The sequence below is a fragment of the Acinonyx jubatus genome, chromosome A2 (genome assembly GCF_027475565.1).
Source record: "Acinonyx jubatus isolate Ajub_Pintada_27869175 chromosome A2, VMU_Ajub_asm_v1.0, whole genome shotgun sequence".
Taxonomy (NCBI): domain Eukaryota; kingdom Metazoa; phylum Chordata; class Mammalia; order Carnivora; family Felidae; genus Acinonyx; species Acinonyx jubatus.
This window is the reverse complement of record NC_069383.1, coordinates 133,279,695-133,306,993: the sequence shown is the minus strand read 5'-3', so window position 1 is coordinate 133,306,993 and position 27,299 is coordinate 133,279,695. Positions and strand designations below refer to the sequence as shown.

The 27,299-nt window shown below is 41.8% G+C and overlaps 1 protein-coding gene across 18 annotated transcripts in view; it reads right to left on the bottom strand.

The window, feature by feature from the left end:
* The window catches only part of MAGI1 (membrane associated guanylate kinase, WW and PDZ domain containing 1), a 630,408-nt gene that overhangs the window by 110,227 nt on the left and 492,882 nt on the right, over positions 1 to 27,299 (bottom strand). For all 18 annotated transcript variants that reach the window (XM_027039185.2, XM_027039188.2, XM_027039186.2 and 15 more), the window contains 2 exons: positions 18,741 to 18,860; positions 3,847 to 4,053 (listed from right to left, as the gene is read on the bottom strand). In XM_027039185.2, the coding sequence (XP_026894986.1) occupies positions 3,847 to 4,053; positions 18,741 to 18,860 (327 nt within the window). The remainder of the gene's footprint in view (positions 1 to 3,846; positions 4,054 to 18,740; positions 18,861 to 27,299) is intronic.

The window sequence follows — 27,299 nt, the reverse complement described above, 5'->3', positions numbered from 1 at the left end:
AAAGAGCTTAGCAAAATGCCTGCCACATAGCGATGGAGACACATTAGCTCTTAGAGTAATATTATCTCTTGACAGTCCAAAGCAATGTTTTATCATTGCCTACTAATGGAAAAGAAGCATCAGCAACCTCATGTTCAATAACAGGGGGGCTGTTGGGAGGAAAAAAAGGCTTCAAAACACAATTAAATATCTTGATGTCTCTTAGAGGAGGTTAATGGATGAACTAGCTACTTTTTAGTTGTGGTGGCTTGTTACATATTTTCCAAGCTGTACGAAACAAAGTACTTATACAAATGCGCTTTAAAAAATTTATTTGTATAAATGTGTGTGCTTGGCTCCTAACTCTACCTTCATGAAGCACACGTAGCGTTCATTTTCAAGGGCTCCTTCAGGTCCATAGTTTGGGCACGGTTTGTAGAAGAATGCTTTGTGTTCAACAGTCAGTACTGTGGGGAGTATCTGGGGTGACTGTCCACTGCTCAGCTCCTGCCTCCGTCACAGACGGTGGCAGGGATTGTGGCCACCTCCCCAGGATGCTTCTGACCATGTATTTCCTGCCTTTGCCTGCAGACATTCCCAATATCACTTAGGCATACTATTTAGACATCGTGTGCCTCTTTCCAAAGCCCCAGAGCAGAAATCTGCTAAGATAGTAACAACAGCATGTGAATTAAAAATATCCTGGTCAATATTTTTAATAGCTCCATAGCGTTTCCGTATTCGGATATGACACTCATTCCTTTATCACAGCTCTCACAACCCAGAGCCAAGACCTCATTATGTTACTGTCACTCTGTGCTCCAAGTGGCTGGTGGATTGCTACTTAAAGTGGTTCAGAGAGCAAAATGCTTTGACATAGCTAGTTTGATACACACATCATAGACACAGAGATACACACAGTGGCAATTATTTGAAAGAATTTATATGAGTTAGGGTATGACAGGCTGTCAGCTGTCACAGTTACAGCTCGGTAAGTGAGGAGGCATTTACTCAACACACTGAGGATACCCATCACACGCACATCCGAACATCACTTCTCTATGCACCCTACCAGCTTTCCGGGGGTTAGGACAGGAAGCTGCAGAAGACGTTCAAGTGTCACTTGGCTTTTGTGTGTGTGTGCGCACGGAATGAATGATCAGACTGAATACAGCAATGATGACCTGGGCCCAAACGTTTTTCTTTGATGCCAGGATTTCAAGCGGAGATTGAATGGAGTCAGAATTTCTGAGGCATGTCTTCTAAGAGACAAAGGTTCCTAGTAGTTAGACATAGGAAGTGCATTAAAACCAACCGTCAACAATTCCTACTTTGTTCTTGCTTTATACCAAGAAATTACTTAATAAATAGAGGAGAGACAAGGACACTCATGTCTCCTGGGGACCGTCTTCCACCTGGCAGGAGTGTTTCACTGCATATCACTCCCCAGGTCTTCTTTCTGTGCCTGGAAACATGTTTTGGGTTACGTCATGATGTGCTATCCTTATTCGTTGAAAGATCAAGACATTATAATGTTAGCTACTTTTAAAAAGAAATATTTTAACTTTTTTCCAAAACTGGCTTCCATATCAGCAAGGACTACTAAATATGAATCAGATATTTCTACGTAAATGAAAGGAACTGATTTAAATAAATGCCTATGTAATAAAAGATGGCAAATTTCTCCTAGCTGGAGCAACAGTAGGTCAGCCCCTGGCCTAATCCATTCTAATTGGAAAATGAAAATTTTTGTGGACTCAAAATCTTAGAGCTAGAAGGGGGAACTTAGATATGATTTAACCTTAACCATTTTACAGATGAGGAAAGTTAGAAATTACGTTCATAGTAAGACAACTACTGAGAACCAAGAAACCAGGATAACAAATTAGGTCTCTTCTTTATCTAATGCTTCTTGCAGAAGGATTGGGTTACTGGTGTGACAATAAAGCCATCAAAAATTGTTTTAATTGTCATTTTGAAGAATTTCAGGCTTCTGAGCTTAATGAGAAAACGTCATGGGAATGCAAGCAGGTGCAGCCCCTCTAGAAAACAGTATGGAGGTTCCTCAAAAAACTAAAAATAGAACTACCCTACGACCCAGCAATGGCACTACTAGGTATTTATCCAAGGGATACAGGTGTGTTGTTTCGAAGGGACACACGCACCCCCATGTTTACAGCAGCACTATCAACAATAGCCAAAGTATGGAAAGAGCCCAAATGGCCATCGATGGGTGAATGGATAAAGAAGATGTGGTGTATATATACTATGGAGTATTACTCGGCAATCAAAAAGAATGAAATCTTGCCATTTGCACCTACATGGATGGAACTGGAGGGTACTACGCTAAGTGAAATCAGTCAGTCAGAGAAAGACAAAATTCATATGACTTCACTCATATGAGGACTTTAAGAGACAAGACAGATGAACATAAGGGAAGGGAAACAAAAATAATATAAAAACAGGGAGGGGGACAAAGCAGAAGAGACTCACAAATATGGAGAACAAACAGAGGGTTACTGGAGGGGTTGTGGGAGGGGCATGGGCTAAATGGGTAAAGGGCACTAAGGAATCTATTCCTGGGAAAACATTGTTGCACTAGATGCCAACTAATTTAGATGTAAATTAAAAAAAAATAAAAAAGAAAACAAATTAATAAAAAAAAAGAAAACGTCAAAGAGGCCTATATAGGCTGTAGAAAGCATTGAACAAACACATTTTCTTAAATATTCTATTAGATTTGCAAACACGAGAAGGAAAATATGGAGTTTAACTAATTTCCCCATTATTGGGAAGGAGTCTACTCAAGTAAGGACTGTAGTGTGATGATGTCAAGAAAGGTCACCAAGAGAGAAACACCTCATATGCTGCAGATAGATAACTGCTCCATAGCTATACTCTAAAATATCGAAGAAATTACTTTTTAAGTACAGAAAGAACAGAAGAAACAAGGTGTTCTTCAAAGTCACAATATTATAAATGGGAGTGACTCACGTCTTGTGCAGTTGCTCCATCCTGAGTTACTGTATAAAGTCAAACCTCCATAAAGTGAAAAACATTTGTGATCCATTCTTGGTCACTACACTAACCCGAGAAATAAACACCATAGCCTCTGTGAATGGTGCCCCCAGGAAGTGGGTGCTACCCAACCAGTCTAGTCTTACCTAGAGGCCTTGTCCTTGAAGATCCCTTCATAAAATACAACATATCTAAGCTTGGGGGTACATAGCCTTGAATGTACATATAAATGTACAACACAATGAGTAATATATGTTATATAATATAGAATGCATATGCAAGACAGAAACGAGTATTTATTATCTTTCCATGTTTCTCCATTTGGGGGCGGACAGAAAAATTGGCATAAGCTAACTGAATACATTATAGAGTTCCACTGGAATCTGTAGTTGCAAAGTAGGAGAGAAAAGGTTGCTATTAGCCTTCTATCAGCATCAATGAATATTAAACCGGTAAACAAATTATCTTATTTGTCTTTATAAGCAATCAGTCGTAATTATGGAATACTGTCAAGGCCAAGAAATAAATGAACAAAATACAAATATTCTTAAGACCTATCGTTTTGAAGAGAAGGAAATAATGCTGAATATTCTAGATTCCCTTCTACAGACATTTCATTCTAGCCCCTTTAAGATATTTGGGTGATGTTAAAATGGTCTTGCAAAGAAGCATGAAAAATAGACCAAGGAAAAGTCACCTCTTCTCCAAACCTTGCATGGTCAGAGACAGAATTTTGTCAGCCCTTCTGAATTCTTCCTGAGAACAGACACCTTCTCATCACTGTCTACAAACGCCTCCCACCACCCCTTCCCCCGAGTCCATCGAGGGGGAAGGTCGTCTGGTCTTTACCTGTAAAGCTACTGTTCATTTCAGGAACGTCATCCTCCTCCTCATTCTCCGTGTGGACTATGCCAGCATTTTGCATATCATTGTAGGACTTGGTTCGCTTTGGGGTCGACTGCTTGGAGCCAGACTGAAGGCTTTGCAAGGCATCCGTCGTGATCACTTTCCCACTGACTGGCTGGCTAGGAGGTTTGGGTGTCCCATAATAGTTTCCTAGGTGATGGAGAGACACATTTGCATGTTTTAGAAAGAATACTTTGTTTTTTTCAAGACTTCACATCCAAATCTCTCAGCACATTAAAAAAATTTTTTTTTTTTTTTTTTTTTAAATAGAAAGCCAGAACAAACTGTATTTCATTTCTGGAATAGGTTACAAAAGAAGTCGTTCCTCCCCAGCTAGACATGGTGATTTCAGAAGCCAGGAGGAAAGCTGCATTGTTTAGTTGCAAAGTAGCTACTACTAAGGGCTAAAAACAAAGGCGGCTGTACTGAATAGCAGAACTTCATCCTCAGTGCATTTGAAATTCAGTTGGTCACCTTTTTACATACATGCGCCAGCATTACGCTGAATCCGATTTAGACCTAGCCTCACAGAAAATAAAAAATTCATTATTGCCAGCACCCTTACAGGCCTACAAAGTCAAGGTCACTTTCCCTTAATAAGGAGACTCCTTAAGAGGAAACCAGGGCATTATTTAAAAAGGAGGACAGTGAATACCACGTGGCACCTCTTTAACTGAATGGCAGACTTGACTCTCAGGGTCATGTGAGGTGGGAGTGAACCCTTGCCAAGTTCTAAGAGAAAACCGTGTCAATGAAGGCACGATGGCCACTCTCAGTAACTGTCCATTTCGCGTTTAGCCACTTTTCCTCAATGTTTGGCTCAGTGATTTTGAGCAGTATCTGGATGGATTTTTACATTTTTTAATTTTAATACGTGTGTATATTTTTAATGTGGACTAAAAAAAAGTCTAGCTCCTAAGTTATGGTAGTAATATAAAGGTGACTTTTAAAATTAAGCGAAAAAGCAATACTTTTTAAAACTGACTTTAATTTTAAAAAGGCAGCTAGCTATGGGGGTGCCTGGGTGGCTCAGCTGGTTAAGCATCTCACACTTAGTTTCAGCTCCGGTCATGATTTCACGGTTTGTGGGTTCAAGCCCCACATCAGGCTCTGCACTAACAATGTGGAGCCTGCTTTGGATTCTTTCTCTCTCCCTCTCTCAAAATACATAAACTCAAAAAAAGAAAAAAAGATAGCTATATCTAATAAAAATTAATTAACCGAATAAATAATAGTAGTGGCAATGATTCCTTTTGAAAACTTAAATTAAAAATAAGTTATTTTAAAGAATATTTCAAACAAGTAATAGATATTATGTTCAGATGTAGACAAAATCATAAAGGTGATTCACGAATAGCCGAAGTTTGAAAAATGCAGCTTCTAATCAATAATACGCAGTGACTACATGATAAAAAAAAACGTTAGCATTAGAATGCCACTAATCCATTCACCATCTCACGTCTTTTACAGGAAGGCCAGGAAGATAAATTATACTGAGTCTTTCAATAAATCCTAAGCAATGTTTGTAATTCCGTGCTTCATAAAGTAGAATTTATAAATAATAACAAACCCTGTATACACTGTTTCTTCCCAAGGACTCAGCCCGCTGCCTAACTTCCATACATAATTACATAAAATACACATTTTACTACAAACGCACAAAAGCAAAAGGAGACAGTAATATGCTCTTCTGCATGAGACACACAGATGGTCAAGAAGTGGCTTCCATTGAACCTTATTTTATAATTAAAATTTCTTGTTTATTAACATTATTTCTTTAAAATCCTTTTTGAACCACGACACTTACGAATATACACACCCACTTTCTTTGACAGTGGTGTAAGACTGGGTGTCAGCGGGGAACTCTCAACACACAAGCTAAAAGGTGCAGGAGACTAGTGGGCATCTCTCTGGTATCCTTCCAGAGAGAAACCTAAAAAGCACATTCTGGAGGCTTGTACTCAACTGAATCATTATAGTTCTTTCACGGAAGATGATACTATCAATTTCTTCAAAAAAACTTGTCAGGTGTCCAAGTTAAAGGTACAGAAACTGAATATAACCGCTAACACGTGGGCAAGGGTGAAGCACATGTATGAACCAAGGCCTCTTCTGCATTTCTACAGAGGTTACATCTAAGGACCTCCCACCCTTTTGCTGAAGTTGAAAGGAGACCACAGTGCTGACTTTTTCACAATCTGAAGACTATTAATGAGGCAGGTAAGTAAAACAGCTCACGATTTAAAAGATTATCTTCACAGGGAACAAAAAATAGACAAAGGTTTACTGAATTTAATTCTAATTCCTTCTGATCACTATTACACTAAGCATCATGTTCATGTTTGAGTTAGAAGTTAAAGACCAAAGTCTATATAAGACTCTTCCACTCAAAGATGTGACCAAGGGACGGGTCCCTTTATTCATAATTTTATAATTATAATTTTACAAACATGATCATTCATTTCCAGTGTCATGAAACCAAATCAACATTCAGGAAGCTGTTGTCATTGAAAAAAAAAATCAATGAAAACTTAGACATCTTCAGTTAATGACAAAAATAAATGTTGGGAAAAGAAAAGTTCTACCTAAATTTGACAAACAGGTGTGGATTTTCCCAAGTTTTCAAGTGCAGAGTCTTTCTTAAATTATTTCAAAGCAACGATAAACTCCCCAAATAATCCATTTATTCACAGTTGTTTCCTGTTTCTGAAAATTAATACTGGACACAAAAAAAGTACATATTATTATGCTGAACCACATGCAGTTACCGTCATAGAAGACAGTGTCTCGGGTCAGTCATCTCATTCAGGTTAATCTGAGGTATAGGCGTGAAAAGTATGCGGCCCACCAGAGTGGTAAAGAGACAGTTTTGCCTTCAAATCCTTGCTTCACCACTAACTGACTTTGTGATCCTAGGCGTTTAGCCATTAAAAAACAAAAACAAAAACAAAAACAGAAACAACCCCTCATCGTCCCCTTCTGTAAAATTAGGGTTCTAAAAATACCTCGTTTGTATCGAGAGCACCTGTTTTGAGGATAAAATAAGATGGTCCATTAAAAGTCTTTAACCCACATGAAAGTCTGCTACTATACTGACACTCAATAAACACTACTTAAGGGTTGACAGTTTGTTTCTAATCATTAAAATGAGCTCATTCCTGGGGCGCCTGGGTGGCTCAGTTGGTTGGGCATCCGACTTTGGCTCAGGTCATGATCTCATGGTTTGTGGGTTCGAACCCCGTGTTGGGCTCTGTGCTGACAGTTTGGAGCCTGGAGCCTGCTTTGGATTCTGTCTCCTTCTCTCTCTGCCCCTCCCCACGTGTGCTCTGTTTCTCTGTGTCTCAAAAATAAATAAATGTAAAAACAAATTTTTTTGTTAAAAAGTGAGCTCATTCCACCATGTTGGAAGGGTTAATGAGACAGTGTATCTGGAGTGCTTGGGACATGACAACTGGGTACTATTCCTTTACTCAGGCAAAATGTGCCAGAGACCAAACAACCTTGGCAAGTTTTTACACTCAGTTTAATACTTCCTCTCTAAGACATAAATGACAGCCCCAGGCCTAGCGACCTCATAGGATGATCGTGAAGGTCAAATTATTTAACTTGCTGGAAGGTACCCTATAAACTATAAGGGGTTATAAATGGGAGACGGTGTAATTAGATCTCTCCAGCATTTATTTTCCTTGTTGATTGCGAACTTTATAGAAAAGCTTATATTTAGTGGTTTTGTAATTACATAAGGTTCAACTTTCCTTCACAGATATGTTTTTTCCCATAGATTAAAAACAGTAATTTGAATTAGTCACTAACATAAAAATGGAATCTTTCTTTTCTTTTTTTTTTTTTCTAAAGATTTCGTCATTTTTAAGAAATTTCTACACCCAACGTGGGGCTTGAACTTACAACCCTGAGATCAAGAGTCACACGCTCGACTCACTGAGCCAGCCAGGGGCTGCAAAAAATGGAATGTTTCTGATTCAAATCTGGATATACTGAGAAGTGCTGCCTGGCAAATATAAACTCTTGTTCCTCGGATTCCATCTCTTCCAGGTAATGCTGATGACACGTACGTGACCAAAGCCAAGTCACGTGGAGTACACTTGTTGCAGTAAGGATTTTTGGAGAGAAGTTGTTCTACCCTTGTGTGTCCCTGCTCTTGCTGGACAAATATCTTGGCCCCGATCAAGGCTGATGCCACGTGAAGGTATGGTCGCACAAAGTAGCCTGGACTCAGGAGGGAAGGAAGAAAACCTAAAACTTCAAAACAGCCTTGGGGCACTTGGGTGGCTCAGTCGGTTAAGCATCTGACTCTGGGGTTCGCGATCTCACAGTTCATGGGTTCAAGGCCTGCATCAGGCTCTGCTATTGAAGCCTGCTTGGGATTCTCTCCCTCTCAAAAGAAATAAATAAAAATTAAAAAAAAAACCAAAAAACAGCCTCAATAACTCGGATGGGTGTTAGTGATCCCTGGATGAATGTGGTTTCAGTCCCTGGACTTCTGGTGGGTGGGGTTATGCCGTAATCCATGTGCCTTTACCACAGAAGGACAGGCAAGGCAGGGGGGGCACTTGCCACTGGCTAGTCACCACAGGCTCCACTGCCTCCACCCACCCTCTTCATTCTCCAAATCTAGCTGCCTAGTCCCTGGGCACTTCCCCTACAACTCTCCCCTTCTGGCAAACTCCCTGCCTTATCAAGTTGCCATGGCGGTCATCGTCAGGCCCGACCTGGCCATGCTAGAAGCACCAACTTACAGAGAGTATGCACAAGAGACTCGCTGTGAGGGATACATGGATCACTTAACAGTATTAAATAAAAATCATCTCAAGAATTATAAATGATTAAAAAATTAATTTGGGTTATTACTTGGCAGACTTCACAGTTTCCAGGAGACAGGAGCCTGACTCTCCTACAGTCTCCACGTTAGCCAACACCAACATGTGCTTCCTGAGGTGGCCAGGCTCCCTCCCGAGTGGGAACGCATGTGTCTCTGCTGCTATTTTTGGAACTGGCTTTACAATAAACTTAACAGAGACGGTGACTGGGGAGGGAGGAGAGGGCAAGGGAAGACAGGAGAGGAAGCCACTGCTGGCCTTAATTAACAGACACACTCTTTGGCCATGACCACGTCAAAGAAAAATATTTTCTGACATGCATTTAAAAATTCATGGGAACTGCAAATCAATTTTTAGAGCTGGATAAAATATTTAAAGAGGACCGTAACCCTGAGTTTTAAGCCAGAATGAATCAAGTCTATACAGCCTCTCGCTTTGTACGAATTTAGTATTCATTCATTCATTTCCTGACTGGGAACCTGTTGTTTTGTTTGTTTGTTTTTGGCCAGGCACTGTGGTAGACACTAGAAATAAGATGTAAAAACGGAACTAAAACATGATCTTCACAAATGTTGTATATGGTATACATCAGTTTCCTTAAACACCGTGCAAACGACAAAACTCTATTGCGTGGAGATTCTTTCTGACTGAATGGATCAGGGTGGGGCCCGAGATTCTAAATTTCTAACAAGTACTCAGGGGACACCGAACCTCCCTTTGCATAGAGAGCAGAGGTAACCAGATCAGAGAATAGCATTCCTCTTCAGTAGATGAGGAATGCAGAGGCCAAGAGTAGCAGAAATGCTTGCCTTAGAGTCACTGGCTGGTCCAGGGTAAATAGCATTTAAGTTCTTTGTCCCCCAGTTTAAAATTCCATATGGGGGTGGGGTGGGGGCAGGAAGACACTTGTCTGTCCTCTTCCTACAGGCCACGCTTTTGAACATAAGCAGAACGGGATAGTAGTGACTACCAATGGCTGGGAATCTATAGTACACATTTTCACGGGGCAATATCACACCCATGGGAACAAAACAGGCTTAATTCTTTGGGGTACAGCGGGGTAAAAAGCCTTACTCTTTTATGTATAAAGCAGAGATGTACAAATAGCACATAAGGCCATAGACATTCAGCGTATCTGTTTTTGTCTGGCCTCAAGGTCATGCCGTGACCACCCACTTGTCCTCAGAGACTGTATCTCTGACCCCACCAACTAGATCAAAGCTACCCTTAAGTGTCCTCAGGGAACCATGTACCTGTCCTTCCCAATGGCCTTGGTTGTAATTATCAGATGTTTTAATTAATCAATACCTGTTTTTTTTTAAATTTGTATTTATTTATGAGAGACAAAGAGTGAGCAAGGGAGGTGAAGAGAGAGAGGGGGACAGAGGATCTGAAGCAGGCTCTGCACTGTCAGCATGGAGCCCAATGCAGGGCTTGAACTCATGAACCCTGAGATCACGATCTGAGCTGAAATCAAGAGTTGGACGCCTAAGTGACTGTGGCACCAAGGTGTCCCCGCTATAATCTTTTTTTATTATTATTTAAAACTATTTTTAACGTTTATTTGTTTTTGAGAGTGAGAGAGACAGAGCGTGAGTGGGACAAGAGGAATGAGAGAGAGGGAGACAGAGAATCTGAAGCAGGCTCCAGGCTCCAAGCTGTCAGCACAGAGCCCGATGCGGGGCTTGAACTCATGAGCAGCGAGATCATGACCTGAGCTGAAGTTGGATGCCCCACTGACTGAGCCCCCCACCCCAGGTGTCCCTCACTCTGTGTCCTTACCTCTACACCACAAGTGCCACGAGAGCAGGAACCACATCTACTTTCATGCACCAATGCATCGCCAGGCCGAACGCAGTACCAGGCACATACGGTCATCAGGAATTCTTTGAGAATGAGTAAATCAACAAGTAGAGACAGCACACTCGAATTCCAGCCCGGGACGGGCCTCCATCCCTCTGTTGTGGATCTGGTTTTTAATAGCATGACTCACGGCAGTTTCTTCCTGGTCCATCACATACACCTCAGTGACCTCAGATCCCCACCGCTGCACCTTCCATTTGCTTGCTCAGCACGGGATGGTATCATTCATAAAACGCCCATCACTTTCTTTTTGTTCTTCCCTTTCCTACCCGCTCCACCCTACAAAACTAGGATTTGCACGCACCAAAGGATAAGCCAATGTCTTATAATTAGATGTTTGTTCTTGCCACTGTCATTTGGCTTTGACTATAAGACCAGAGAGGGTAATCTAATAACTTTGTGACCCTGAGCAACGTAAGGGACCTCTCTCTTTCCAGCCTTAGTTCTCATGGTAGAAAGATAACAACAGTTCTAACAGGTTTTTTTGTGAAGATCAAATTAGGTAACGTGTACCAAGTACTCACCATTGTGCCTGGAACAATGTTAGCATGTAATGAACCCTAGCAGTCTTAAATTGCACCCAATGTTGTGAGCTGATAGAAGCCCTAAAGTGTAGAAGAGGGTAGACTGTTACCAAAACGTGTATTTAAAGAACACTAACCAAAATTTACCTTTATTGTGCACCTATCTTATCACCACCCATACACTTACTTACTCTCATCTTTATTAATAATCCTAAGGGAAAAAAATGCCATCAATATTCCCATTTTCAGTTGAAGATGAGATTCACACAGTGTGTAAATGATGAGTGGCATTTACACACACATTTGTCTGTCCCCAGCGTCTATGCTCCCAACTCTGGGAATCTCTGGGGATCTCTAAGCAGGGAATTCAGCAAAACCACCCTGGCACGAGCCTCTTCATCTCCACATGCAGAGGAACAGCCAATTGCAGCACAGATTCCCTTTGGTTACTTTCATTATCAACAGAGAACATTCCACGCTGGAGTCTGCCAACAGAGCTTATCCTAACAGACGGCTTCCAAGGCCTGCCAAAGAACAGGACTCCAGACGGTCTCGTTCTCCTCAATGACAAACAAGAACTCTCTTCACCCCTGCTTTATCTGTGTCCCCAAAAAGTATACCCTTGGCAGCTGCTTTTTTGTAGACCTTCTAGGAAGCAAAACAATCACATGACTGAATGCTGACATCCCTCTTCCTAATTAACATGCAGAAATATGCAACCCATAACTCCAATTTGAAATGTCACTCTGGCACTGCACCTCCATGCTGAGGGAGAACCTTTGCAAGGCTCAAAGTGTATAATCAGCCTCTTCTACCCAGAGGCATTTGTAAAACAGGCATGTTGGGAACCACCCCACTGAATAGTTCATCCCTTGTAAACTCTCTCCTAGAGAAGTCCCAAGGGCTCGCTGAGGCAGCAACCTGTCTTGCTGAGCGAAAATGTCAACAAGAAAAAATAACAAGCAAGAAAAGCCAGGCAAAGGGAGATGGTGCAGCTGATTTATTTCCAGCACCATATCAAATACATTACTTCGGTGCTACAATTAGGAAGATGAGCCAAAGAGGAGAGACACATTTATTCCTGTGTTCGTTGTCTTGATGTCGCATCTATCTCATGACAGAATAAGGAGTTGGCTCAAATTGCAAAGCAGAGATCAATTCATGAGCTCCACTAAGAACTTCTGTGCTTTGTGAGGGACAATGGTTAGGTTCCTTATAGAGGCAGGAGGGGCCTCCACTCTGTTGGTGTAAATGCTATTCTCAGCATTAGAGCTGGTGGGACATGGAAAGTTTCATCATGCGGCCCCTAGCCCCATCACCAAACCTGGCCTTTTCCAAAGTTTCTTATCTCGGCAGACGTACCAGCATCTATCCAGTCATACAAGGCAGCAGCTAAGGGTCATGCCAGGAGGACTATTGTCACCTGCACCTTCTGCCTCCTTCTTATGGTAACTGATGCACTACCAAGGCCAGCTTTTTAATCACATAAAACTCTCAAGATTCAGTCAACTCATCATTACCACCACTACCGACACCAACATAGTCCAAACCTAACTCCAACTAGGGTTGCCAGATGCAATGCAAGACTGGATGTTCTATATTTTTTTTGGTTAAATCTAGCAACCTAACTCCAGCTCAACCCTGAGAACTTACTTCAATGATTACTTCTACGGGCGAAACTTTTCCCAACTCCATAGAGATCAAATCTCCCCAACCTATAGCCTTCTTTATTGACCCTAGAACACTCACAACCGTAGATTTCTTCCCTTGATTATATAAATAATGTGCCTTGTGCACTCTGAGACTTATGAGGACAATGATCGTATCTGGTTTTGTTCAGCATTTTATTTTTAACGAGTAAACAACTGAATAAACAAACTAGCAATACAGTCTACAAAAGAGGGATCTATTTCCAGGGAGCACACATAGGAAATACTGGCATCCCAGTCCTGCCTGTGACATGACTTGGGGGATAGGCTTTGTCCAGGCTTTGTCCCAACGCCCTTTAGTGTCTTAGACCGGTCTCTCTCTCTCTCTAGATCTCAGTTCTATCTTCTGAAGAAACGACCCTACTGCATTTCCAGCTTTAAAACCTACAACCCTGCAACTCCAAGTCCCAAAGAAATACTGGACATCAAGGACTGTGCTGACAGTTATCAGGCCCTGAGGTTTTAGTGCTTCACTCTACTTGCCTGCCATTTCACACGTCACTGAATATATCCACAAAAGAAGATCACCACTGCTCTGTAGTAACATCCTCTTTGGGAGGATTCAAAATTATCCTTTTTTTAAGGGAGCTTAACTTTGAAACATGTGCTTAGCTCTCTGAAGTCAGCTGAATGACGGGCGCCTGGGTGGCTCGGTAGGTAAGCATCTGACTTGGGCTCAAGTCATGATCTCATAGTTTGTGAATTCAAGCCCCACGTCGAGCTCTGGGCTGAGAGCTCAGAACCTGGAGCCTGCTTTGGATTCTGTATCTCCCTCTCTCTCTGCCTCTCCCCTGCTCAATCTTGGTCTCTCAAAAGTGAATAAATGTTAAAAAATAGATATAACAACAACAAAAAATAAATAAAATGAAATCAGCTGAATGAGAAGGGAAGGGTCTTCTGGAATAGGTCCTCGTCCTTCCCTGAAGAAGCTTTCGTTCTAGAGCTGTGCTACACGACATGGCAGACACCAGATACACATGACTACTTACTTGAAACTAAACTCAATTTAAAATTCAGTTTTTCAGTCACAATAACCACATGCAGTTAGTGGTTGCCATGTTGGACAGCTGAGAATACTGAACATTTCCGTCACTGAAGGAATATTTGTTGGATTGCATTGGTTCTAAAGGAAGCAGGAGATGATTCCTTGCCCCTCCTTCTCCAGGACCAACTTTCTGACATTCTCTCGGTTCATCCTACTTGCTCTCTCTGGATTCAGGCCTTGAAGCCGGGGCTAATTCCCAAACTGAAACAATGTCCCCGAGTCTCTCACTTGAACCCATGAGGTCCCCTGGCCAACTGCCACTTCCTCAAGGGGGTCTACTCTGATATGAAATTAGATGCAGTGCCCCTGCTGTATGTTTCTGGAGAACCCTAGAGTTCCCTTCTCAGAACATGCACCACTTCTCTCGAAATTGTTTAATTTGCCTCTTAAGACTAAGGGGCAGAGTATGGACCCTGGAGCCAGGCCGCCTGGGTTTGGATCCCAGCTCTATTCCTGGCTGACCATGTGATAACTGGCCTTTCTGGGTCTCATACTCCTCTTCTGTAAAATGGGGAATCGATGGTACCTACTTCTTATGATTGGTGGGCAATGAAGTGAGTTGGTGCATGTAACCCACTTATGAGTACTCAGCACACAGTACCTGCTGGACAAGTACTGGCAAAAATAAATCACTAAAAAGCATAAGCATCTTCAAAGGCACAGCTGCTGTGGTTTTCCATCCTGCATATCACACCTGATGCCATGGAACAACATCTGATGCAAAGCAAATGCTCAATAAATACTTGGTGAAGTGCACTGTGCATGCCTAGAAGGACTTGCTTCAAAATTGCGTGGCCAGAAACTTACTGTAGAGTTACGCTCAGAACAGTGTATTGAGATACTTGTTCAGGAGAGCTCATGGCAACCATGCTTCCAAACCATAATGGGGAGTGGGGGTAACATCCTAAATGTCCACCTGCAGGGGACTGGTCAGCATACACTGGGATACTGTGTAGCATTTTAAAAGAAGGAGGCAGAACTCTTTCGGGTAATGTAGAAAGATTCCCAAGAACTGTGGACTGGGAAGGGCAAGAAGAGAGAAATAAACAAGGGTACTACCTACAAGCTTTTTGTGTCTACCTTTTCTAAATCTCTACACTAAATTCTTTAACAGTGGATCTCCATGGGGAGGAAGAGAAGCAACTTGGACTGGAGTATGTTTATGTTCTTCACTATATGAAGTATTCCATCATGTACATGTATTACTTTTACTTAAAATGATCAAAGTGTGTTGCCCTGAAGAGTGTTTTATGGGGGCACCTGGCTGGGTCAGTTGTAGGAGCATGCAACTCTTTGTCTCAGGGTCCTGAGTCTGAGCCCCATGTTGGGTGTAGAGATCACTTAAAAAAACAAATAAGCTTTCTTAAAAAAAGGAGTATTTTGTGTTGTTCTGCTAGACTGTTCTCTCTGGAACCAGGACATGCCAAGAGGAAAACAATCTGAGAAGACAAAAAGACGGTGAATACCTGGGAAGTAAATAAAGATGTTTTACTGGCAAATGCACTGGTTTACTGACTAGCAGAAGGGGGAGGGAATCCACCAGGGTGGCAATTTCGGACCAGTCGTGTGTGTAAATATAAGAGCTAACGCTGATTGAGAGCTTACATGTGTCAGACACTGTGCTCAGCCCTTTCCAATTATTGTCTCATTTAATCCTACCTATGAGGAAGCACTATTATTATCCTCATTTTACCGAAGGGAAAATGGAGACATGGAGCATTAAGCAACTTGCCGGAGAGCACACAGCTCCACAGCAGAGGGGCTGAGATTCAATCTCAGGCGGGGCTGCAGCCCAGCCCAAGCGCTTGTTAGCGACCAATAGACAGCTGCCATCGGGCTGGTCCAAGGGAGGTAAAGACAGAGGAAGTTCTCCAAAGATCCGGCCAGCTCTATGCCTTTGACAGTATTTGGCATTTAATAAAAATTCCACTTTGCTTCTAGCTTATAAGAGTCAACAAAATACACTTCAGTTGGTTCCAAAAAAGTGTGAGCTGTCTCATATGGTAGGAAAATTATACAGCTAAAAGGTCAAAGGCTGACACACACCGAACAGTCAAAAGGCTGAAAAATGGAATGGATTAATGCTGGGCATAAGAAATTTCAACTCCAAAACAACAGAGCAACCAACATTCACAGAAAGATGGTTTTATATGAGATGATCAGACGCTCTCTGAAAAATGCTTCCCTATTGCTACCCAGCATGAAGTTAGGTTAAGGTATGGATGAGTTATTTCTACGATTTTTTAGTTATAGCCAGGATATTCTTTTCTTAGCGTTTTCAGGAAAGAGAGTGTGAGATCTGAAAGTCAAACTGAGCTGGGTTTGGTTCCGGGCTCCAGTATTCTAACATCAGCTCTGAACCTTGAAAATGTTCCTAACTGCTACTTGGTCTTAGCATTCCCATCTAAATATTCGGTGATAACAGCTACTCTGTCAAAGTGATAAAAATGAAATGAGAAAACCAACGGACTCCACCTGTATATCACTTGTAATATAAACAACTCAATAAAAAGAGGTTAGCTTCCTTGTTTCCCAGACAGGTGGTTGTCTATGCCACATGCTTTTCTTTTTCAACCCAACACATACTCTTTGGGATTGCATGATTCCTACCCTTAACCTTTCCAAAAATGCAAATGGGTATTTTTTAGATGAGGGGATTCAAGCTCCCCAGACGGGCATAATAACTGATTTCAAATAAGGACAATTCACTTTCTGCTAATGAAAGGGGATTCACACTTGTTCTGGTCTGGGCCACTGGAATTTTCAACTACATTCACATTTGCAAGACAACCTTGAAGAGGTTCCTGGTACAGCCACTTAGTACCGCCCCCCTCTCCCCTCACCTCACTCCTAGGCCTTAGTGAATCACCCTTTCTCAGATTCCCTTCCAGTCTCCTAACCACCAGTCATATCCCAACACTTCCAGGAAACTAAGACAATTGATAATTACCAATACTCAAGGGAAATATTTCTGAATTCACAATCAGGAATTGATTAACATCCAAACACAGCCTAATGTATATTCAAAATTTGGAAATGGGCAGTAGGTACAGAGATAATGCTCTGCCCTTTGGTTTGATCCGAAGAATATCAAACCATAATCAGCATATATAAGATCCGTGACCCTTACTTAATTGTTACCCACTGACTGGAACAGGGGTTATTATCACATCAAAGCTACAATATCCCTAATAAAATAACAGTCTTTGTTTGTACCCTTTGTTTTTAAGTCTACTCTTGAAAATGCCCCTGTGATCACCTAAATCCAAATTTTAAAATGACTAAGACCTACCATAATAATTTGACCAAGTTAATAATCTGACCTAGTTAATAGTATCATATTATGCTCTTCAGTCTCAAATAGTTACACTCAAAAGAACAATCAAGCTACAATGTTGCCAGAAAACATACATTGAATTTTTTCCCCACATTTGGCTTTGACCTTGCTACACCATTTGTGGGATCTCATCCTATAGACATATTTGCACTTGTGTGAAATGATTTATATCCATGTTATTTAATGCAGGTAGTGTTTTGAAACATTAAAAGTATTTATCCATAGGGAACTAGTTAAATAAATCATGGCCATGCTGATACAATGAGATTATACAGCCATTTAAAATACAAAACGAATGCTTTCTTACTGCATTGCAAAAACCTATCAGACATCCTGTTAAATAAAAGACCAAGGTACCAAACAGCATGTATTGCACACTACCTTTTGTGTAAAATAGGGGAGACATAAAAACACATGCACAAAAACATTTGTTTATATACACACATGCACATGTATCCTTGTATTTACATAAAGAAGTTTCAGAAGGGTGATCAAAAACTAATGGCATTGCATGCAATATTGACAAAGAAGAATGTAAAATTAGGCAAATAAAGATAGGTTTAGAAGAGAGATTACTTATTTAATACTTTGAAATATTTTGTTTCATGAACCATATACATGTATTATCTATTCAAAAAATGCATTAAAAATCAATTAGCGGTAAAACATGACACTCCATTTTCAAGTTTAAAACAGTACCTATAGGGGTGCCTGGGTGGCGCAGTCGGTTAAGCGTCCGACTTCAGCCAGGTCACCATCTCGCGGTCCGTGAGTTCGAGCCCCGCGTCAGACTCTGGGCTGATGGCTCAGAGCCTGGAGCCTGTTTCCGATTCTGTGTCTCCCTCTCTCTCTGCCCCTCCCCCGTTCATGCTCTGTCTCTCTCTGTCCCAAAAATAAATAAACGTTGAAAAAAAAATTAAAAAAAATAAAAAATAAATAAAACAGTACCTATAAAGTCACATTTTGTGACTGACCATGACTCTTTGCCCTCTTCTTTTTTAAAAAAAAATGTTTTTAAAATATTTTTACTTATTTTTGAGAGACAGAGCGTGAGCAGGGGAGGGGCAGAGAGTGAGACACGGAATCCGAAGCAGGCTCCAGGCTCTGAGCTGTCAGCACAGAGCATGAAATGGGGCTTGAACCCACAAACTGTGAGATCACGACCTGAGCCAAAGTCAGATGCTTAACCGCCTGAGCCACCCAGGTGCCCTTCTAATACCATGCATGCTCATACTGAAAAACAAGGCGTGTGCGTGCACGCACACAGATACACACATTTAAATTAATAAATTAATAAAGGAGAAAACTCTTGGAGAAGAAAAGTCCCCAAAACTATTTTTGAAGAGCTCCACAAAGCCTTACTCCATACACCTTATTTCATCAATCACATTAAGGTGAGCTGCAATCTCCTGTAGCTGATGAGACTCCTCTATTCACAAAACACTTATGCCTGAATGGCCCCGATCCTCCAAAGCGCCCAGGGCAGAGGCATCCTCACCACTGTTGTGTAGACATGCTCACCTTCATAGGTGCCGACTTCCAGAAGGGTCCCGCTCTGCTCGAGGTCCAAGAACTCCTTCACAGTCAGAAAGTTATAGTCCACGCCAGGCACTTCTCCTTCTCTCGGAGACCGGGTTGTGCCTGCATAAATGCAATGGACACCATCAGTCAATGCAAACAGGAAGTTCCCCATTTAGGTGTAATTAACATAGCCTGTTCCGTAGGCTGGACGACCCGAGACGGTCCACCTATCTGCCCAGACCAGGACCTGGTCAAGGCACCTTCGTTCTAACAGCACAGCATCCCCACTTCCACCCTCTAGCGCTGGCGACCTTCAGGCGGGAGAAAGAGCAAACCAAGCACAGCTGGGTAGCCTGGGGTAAGTTTTATCATTTCTTAAAATGCACTGTATGAAAAAGGCAGACTGGATTTTACACGGACAATATTTACAACCAGCAGCTTTTAGGACTCCAGTAAATACTAAAAAGTTATCCACCTTAAGCTCAGAGCCTAAGACGTTTATGTGTTTACCACAGGCCTCACAATTCTTGTGTTCCGAGGTACAACCAGCAAGTTCCAATGTAATAAGCCGTTTGAAGAAAATGACACCCACTGCATCAACATATCACTAGAGAAACGCAATTACCCAAGATGGGTGGATGGAGATCTCCCAGGGTTTAAAATGCTGCTGCTCTCTGTGTAATTAATATGTTTGACGAAAAGAGGCCACCCCTAAGTTCTGACTGGAAAGAAGGGACACTGAATTTACTAGGAAATCCTCCTCTTGAATTAATATGGTCATTCGCTCAGTGACTAATGAACATAACAATTCTTCTAATGAGTCATACTCATTAGATATACTTCTGGAGTATTTAAGTCACCCCGCTCAGGTGCTAGGCTCCAGACCTATCATTTTAGCCTAATCTCAACAAAAAGTGTGGAAGGAATGAGGAAGGAATGTGGTTTACATACAAACCAAAGAAGAAAACCAACCAAGAAGCCATTACATAGTGTGTACTAGGAACTAATGTTAAATATTAGGAAAGACCAAAAGAGAGCCAAACACATGATTTCTGCTCTTACATTCAAGTTAGGTGAAGCATCTACATAACTTATTTTGCAAGGCACCATTAGCTGTGATGCTTTAAGGTCAAGGTTTCCTACATAATGAACAGGGATTCTTCTTGATTCCTAGGAACTTAGTACGCAAGGATTTCCCCCTAATCCTGGAAACGTAAAAACAATTAAATAACCAACTGTTTGTACCTCCTGGCTCTAATGTTCTACGACCACTTGCCTAGGTGAATGATCATGTCCATACACCTACGGTGGCTATCCAGAATCCTTTCAAGTCAAAAACGAAACAAAAAACAAAACAAAAAAAAAACCCACACACACCTCAACACTTGCTGCGTATTTAACTCGGGGTAAGTACATTTTAAATGAGCCTGATTTTTCCAATATCTGAAATCTGAATGTTTTAAAGAGTTGCACAGTGTCCACAGTATGGTTGTATTGCACACGTTTGCTTATCAGGTCCCACATACTAAAGCTTTCTGGTAAAGAAGCCTTCTTGTGTCCAGAAGTCTACTCTTGATTTTTTTTTTAAATGTTTACTTATTTTTTGAAGGAAAGAGAGAGAGACAGTGTGAGTGGGGGGGCGGGTGGCGGCAGAGAGAGAGGGAGATACAGAATATGAAGCAGACTCCAGGCTCTGATCTGTCAGCACACAGCCCGACGTGGGACTCGAACTCTAGACTTTGAGATCATGACCTGAGCCAAAGTCGGACGCTTAACCGACTGAGCCATCCAGGCGCCCCCAGAAGTCTACTCTTGTACCATCTCCTAACTTCCCATTTCTGGCTCACCTGGCAAATGATACAAGTCCCTTTAGGTAGACTACAAGCTTTAAATTGCAATCTCCGATATCAGGCACAGAGCAGGTACTCCAGAACCATAAAGAATACCATATACTGTTGATGAGTAGCTGTCTGCGGTGGGAATGATAAGTTCAAGGCTTGCCACTCCTCCCAACAACCTGTGGTCCTGGGCATGTTCCTTAGCTTCTGTTATTACTTAGTTTCCTCATCTGTGAACTAGGCATAACAGTGGTACCTACGCTATAGGTTTGTTGTGTGCACTGAATGAAGTAAACCTTTCAGAAGGCTTAGCTCAATAATTGTCAGCACATATTAAAGTTTATAGCATTGTCAGAATGAAATGAGTTGACAGAATGCTATAGTTCAAATATTTACAGAGGTCCCAATTAAAGCAAGCACCAGTTCAGGCACTGAGGAAACACTGGTGAATAAGACAAAGCCCCTGACCTAATGGAATTTACATTTTACTATGAAGGAAGAAAAAATGCATATGTGAATATAGCATATAATTACAGGTGGAAACAATTCGTCCATAGGAAACATAGATTAACGTGTCTCAGAGCAATGTAAGGTAAAGGATTTTTTTTTTTTTTTTTTGATAAAGGATTTACAAGTATCTTGGAAGAGGAGTGCCTGGGTGGTTCAGACGGTTAAGCGGCTGACTTTGGCTCAGGTCATGATCTTGCGGTTCATGAGTTCAGGCCCCGCCTCAGGGCTCTGTGCTGACAGCTCAGAGCCTGGAGCCTGCTTCAGATTCTGTGTCTCCCTCTCTCTCTCCCCATCTCTCGCTCATGCTGTCTCTCTCTTTCTCTCTCTCTCCCCAAAAAGAATAAACATTAAGAAAAAATTTTTTTAAAGTATCTTGGAAGAAGGAAGCAGGGTGGGGGGGGGGTAGTTATTTTAGGTGGGGATTAGGAAAAAGCAGGCTAAGGAGCGGCCACCTAAAATGAGAGCCATGACAAAGTAATGGGAAAGTAGGGGAGGCCAAGAACTTTGATGCAGGAACAGGCTCCGTATGTTGGGGGAAGGGCAGAGTAATTGTGACAGAATAATGGAAAGGAGGTTAGAAATAAAAGCAAGGGGACAGCTTAGGGAAGCCACAGCAGACACTTCATATTTTATCCTAAGGAAGATGGGAAGCCACTGGAAGGTTTTCAGCAGGGTGGTGCTATGATTCATTTTAAGAAGATCATGAAGCTTGACAGAGAACAGGCTTTGGGCAGAGAAGTAGGAGGAGGTGGGCAAGAACAGAAGCAATGAAACCAGTGAGGGTGCTATTACAGGGTCCATGTGAGAGAAAATCATGGCATGGACAAGAATCGTAGGGTGGGGAGTAGTGCAAAGCAATCAGATCTCTATCATCCGTGGTGAATATTACAAATAGCTGTGATACAGTCCACAGGATAGACAGATTAAACTCACCAAGCCACACTAGGTCTGTATTTCGAAGACAGAACTTGTTGATGGAGTGGAGGGAGTGTGTAAAAGAAAGAGAAGGATAAAGACTGACATCCCATTCTTTGACCTGGGCAAAATAGGCAAATGGCCCGGTGCCCTTTACAGAGATCAAGAAGACAGGGGAGGCAGTGGTTCCTAGGGGAAAAACATTAAGAGTTCACTCGTGGGCAGGTCAAGTTTGAGATGCTGATTACACACGTAGATGCGGAGGGCTATGGACAGCTGACCAGGTAAGTCTGGAGACCAGAGTGGAGACGGGGACACAAAATCGGGAGTGATCAGCAAACCACTGGCATTTGAAGGTAAGAGACAGAGATCATCCAGGGAGAGTGTGTAGAAAAAGAAGGCAAGAGGTTTGGGTTGAACACTAAAACCTTGTAATTTTTAGAAACTGAGAAAGACCCTCAAGGAAAACTAAGACGTAGTGGTCAGCAAGGCAGGAAGAAGCAAAGGAAGACGGCGTGTTGTCTTGGAGCCAGGTGACAAAAGTTGTTTATCCGGCTGCTCGGAAAACACAGTCTCCACCATATTGGGAAATCCCAGTGTGGGGCAAGAACAGAAACTCTCTGAAACTTGCCGTGAAGGGGTCTGTCCTAAATGTGTTCTGTATGGCAACTTTCTACTCAGGCACCATACCATAAATCCATTAACCTAATCTATCCCCCAACCCCACCCCCCCCCCAAAAAAAGATGAGGATAAATAAAACCAAATGAAAGATCTGTTGGGTTTTTGCGGTCTTCCAAAACCAGACAACGATAGGTTTTCCCCTCTCCTTCAGTAGCCGCCTTCTCTTTGCCATTGACCAGTTTGCCAGATTTCCTTTCAAAGCAACAGTCACCCCTGGGTCTTAATTTCCTGAAAGGATTCAAAATTACAGAAGAACTTCAAAAATGCTACATTTTAGAGGAATAATGAAACTAGTAGATACTCTTTTCCCATGTAAATAAATATGTTTGGTGGCCTTTGAGCTGCAGGGGAAGGAGGTGGGGGGCGTGTTAGTCTCCACCCACGGAACCTTCAGGGTTTATTACCCAGACAAAACCTTTCTACTCTGCAGGCTAGCAGGAGGTTTACTCCCAGTTATCCTCCGAGTAACCCGCCCTGGGTCTGGGCCAACATGACCAGGCTCCATTCAGTGACGCTAGGGAGAAAAGGGCAGGGGAGGGGACCCCGCCTCCTCTTTTCTTCTAGCAGAATGACAGGCTGCCGGCTGGACACACGCCTGGCAGATGGCATTTCAAAGGGTTTTCAGGAGCCATCTGGGGTGGGTACAATTATTACAAACCACACTTCTAACAAAGCCAGAAGGGTTACTTCCTGGCAGATGAGAAGTAAAACAAATTCTATCATGTTCCTCAGGGACAGCGTATTAAAAAAAATAATAATAATCACCAGGCTGACAAAGTGGGGTTTTCCACGTCCTACAACACTGCCTTCTGCTTGTCTAGCCAGAAATCGGGCCAGTGTCTTACAGTTATTAGATTTAAGCAAATAAGCACAGTGTTCACCTCCTTGCCTGCAAAAAAACAAACAAACAGAAAACAGGAGTGAGAGAGAAGATCAAACCGTAGAGTAGGAAAGGATAGCATCCATTAACTGGATGCTTACTTAAGGTCACAGGCAATGTTAAGCACTCCGTCAATACTCCTGGATTTGTTACAAGAAAGGTAAAAGGAAAGACTGTTATTATACTCATTTTATTGATGAGGAAGCTGAGAGAGAAAGGAAAGTTAACTGCCCAAGGTCATGTAACAAGGAAGCCAGGAAGAGGTATGGTCTCTTAGGAAAACAAATCTCTTTAGATATTTGTGGCAGCAGGGTTTGTAGCAAAAACAAAACAAAAAGACCAAAGCAAAAGCAGTCCTCCAAAATGAAAACCTGAGTGCCCATAAATATGGGAATGATTGCATGGAATATGGTAGATTCACCCTCAGGAAAATGTTTTCACTATGTAAACAGCAGTAAGATCTACACACAGTCACCAGAAGGAAGGAATGTCTATGATGTTCAGCTGAGTGACACAAACAAGTTACAGAATACTATGTAAACTATCACTGCATTTTAGTGAAGCCCTGTGGATGCTGCATGTTTTTTGAGTTAAGAAATCATTAAGTGGGCAGAATAATCCTAAATCCTTAGCAGAGGTAACCTCAGGAATGTGGGTTCAGAAACGAACAGAGACAACATGATTATTCCTTTAAATACCTCTCATACTCTGAATTGTACGAATGGGTATGTAGCTGTTCCGGCGTTTTATAAATTGAATGATTATTTCAGGAATCTTGAACAACTTGATTCTTGGGTACCCTACTCAACTATCTTCCATAGTCACTTAGTCCTTGCAAAACTGTGCAACAGAATACAGGCTCCAAGTGAATCAAACAAACAGTATGTTCCAAGGTTTCCCGTGGCACAGAAAGCCAGCATCCATGTCAACAACACTTACCTTTAGTTAATGAATAAAAATACACTACATATAAAGTTGAGAAGATGGTGCTGTTCATTTTCTGCCTGATTTTATTTTATTAAAAAATTTTTTAATTAAAAAAATTTTATTTTTCTCTTAAGGTTTATTTATTTTTGAGACAGAGAGAGACAGAGCATGAACGGGGGAGGGTCAGAGAGAGAGGGAGACACAGAATCCGAAACAGGCTCCAGGCTCTGAGCTGTCAGCACAGAGCCCGATGCGGGGCTGGAACTCACAAACATCAAGATCATGACCTGAGCTGAAGCCGGACGCTCAACCGACCGAGCCACCCAGGTGCCCCTGCCTGATTTTATTTTTTAAACCTCAATCCATTAGTCACTTAAAGAGAGCCTTTTTTAAGTGTTAAAATGCTTACAAAATTTCACTGGGTAGTCAATGCCATCAAACTTTCCCACCACCTGATCATAACTGAACAACTGAATTTGAGCTATGCCCTGCTGAATGTCTCAGTATGAATTAGCAATGCCCCTAAAAGTCCACCTTTTAAAGCCTGAGTGGCTGCTTGCTTCTTACGCACATTTTATGGCTCATAAACTTTTGGTATACTTGGCTTGAGTGACCCTTCCTGAGGAAATCAGAAAGTGACCTTCCTTATCAAACTCCACAAACCGTGGCTATAGAAAGGAAAATGGATCCAGCGCTCATTAGATCTCTCCTTTGAATCTGAACATTCTCGTGAAATATCCAATCGAGGCAGCAAACGAAATCTTAGGGATGGCATGCACCATGCTGTTTCCTCCTGCCTCATCTTCCCAGCATCATCAGGGTTTAGGCGAGCTGTCACTCAGTACCTGTCCAAAAGGTCCCAAGGCCAGAATGCTAATAGAAGAATCATGACCCTACTAAGACTAAATTGTTAATAGTCAGTGATTTCACCTGCTGTTAAATTAATCTGGGTCCTGCTTATCAAAATCCAACAATGAGACTTCAAAAAATTATAGTCCCTTCAACTACCGTCGATGTTAAGGCAAGATCATTCCGTACAATAAAGCAATTACTTGCATTGCTTGAAATTCGTTGGCTATCTAGGACAGCCTCATGCTGTTCATTTCTTTTAGCTAATGGAGATGAAGCACAGTTGAATGTACTGTTCCTACAAATTCATTCAGTCACCTACCACTCACACAATTTTTGCCATATTACAGGACAGGCAGTAAGATTTACTCAATATTTGCCCTTCAAATCAAACTACTTTTTGAAAAATGGAACTATACTCATGTAAAAAAGAAATGCTTAACTGCTACATACCTATTAGGTTTTTCTTTTTTTTAAGTTTATTTATTTATCTTTGAGACAGAAAAAGCAGGGGAGGGGCAGAGAGAAAGGGAGAGGGAGGATCCCAAGAAAGCTCCATGCTGTCAGGCCAGAGCCCAACAGAGGGCTTGATCTCTCTCACAAGCTGTGAGATCATGACCCCAGCCGAAATCAAGAGTCAGATGACAACCGACAGAGCCACCCAGGCGCCCCCTGACTAAAATAGTTTTAAAAACCTTACAATACCAAAAGCTGGCAAAAGTCTGAAGCAACTGAAACTCTCATACATCGTTGGGAAGGCTGCAAAATGGCACAGCCAGTGGGAAAAGAGTTTTGTCATTTTGATATGACACGAAACACAAATTCACCATGTGACCCAACAGTCACACTCCTAGGGATTTATCCTAGAGAAATGAAAACTTCTGTCCACACAAAAACTGATACGCGAAGGTTTATAGCGGCCTTATGCAGAATCACTCCAAACTAAATGAAAACAAACTTAATGCTCTTCAACGGGTGAAAGGACAGACTGTATTCAGTCCCTGCAGACTGCAGATGGGTAAAACATGGATGAACCTCAAATACATCGTGCCAAGTGAAAGAGAAGCCAGACTCAAAAGGCTGCCTCCTGTGTGCTCCCATTTATTTGATTCTCTCTAAAAGGCAAGGCTGCAGGATGGAGAAAGAGTCATCAGCGGCTGGACAATGTGCAGACAGAGTTGACCACAAAGCAAGAGCACAGGGGGCGGGGGAGAGAACTGTTCTGTACCTCGACTGTAGTTTCTCCGTGTTTCTCAGCACCTACAGAACTATATGTATATATACGTATACATATATATACCATGAAGGGTGATTTGACTACTTATAATTTATTTTATACAAAGAACACATTTAGCATTACCTCAAGTGAAGAATGGGTTTCGTTCTGCCATAAACAATAAGTGACTAAAAATAAATACAGCAAAAACAAAATAAAGCCATTCCATTTTACTAAAGCCTAATGCTCTGAGCCTGAGGTCTGCGTCCTCTTATTACAAGGGGGAGATTGACAAACATCAGAAAGCTGTTAGAGGCCTATTAGCACCAATTTGAGACTTTCTACTTCACAGAACTATGACGATTGTTCAAAAATTACAAACACAAGTGGCTGCTCAATGTTCGAGTACCAGCAAGAAGCCGAAAACAAGTTTTAGGCACCAAATAGATGCCTAACTCATCTCCCATCACTTACAATCATTGAGAACCACTGTAACCAGGCCTCCAACCCCTGAGGAAACACTGGGAGAGGTTAGAGGCTTGAGGACCCAAGTCTGTTTCCACCACCTTACCCTCTAAAGAATTTAGATTGCTGAACTTTGCCGGCCTTCCTTTCCTCACATATAGGTAAGGATGGGAATGATAGAAATAAATAAAAATTGTAAACAATAAAAATTTTTACATGGAAGTAAAACAAATGGCTGTACTCAGGGCTCTGGGTGAGCCTCGGATGACACAATGCC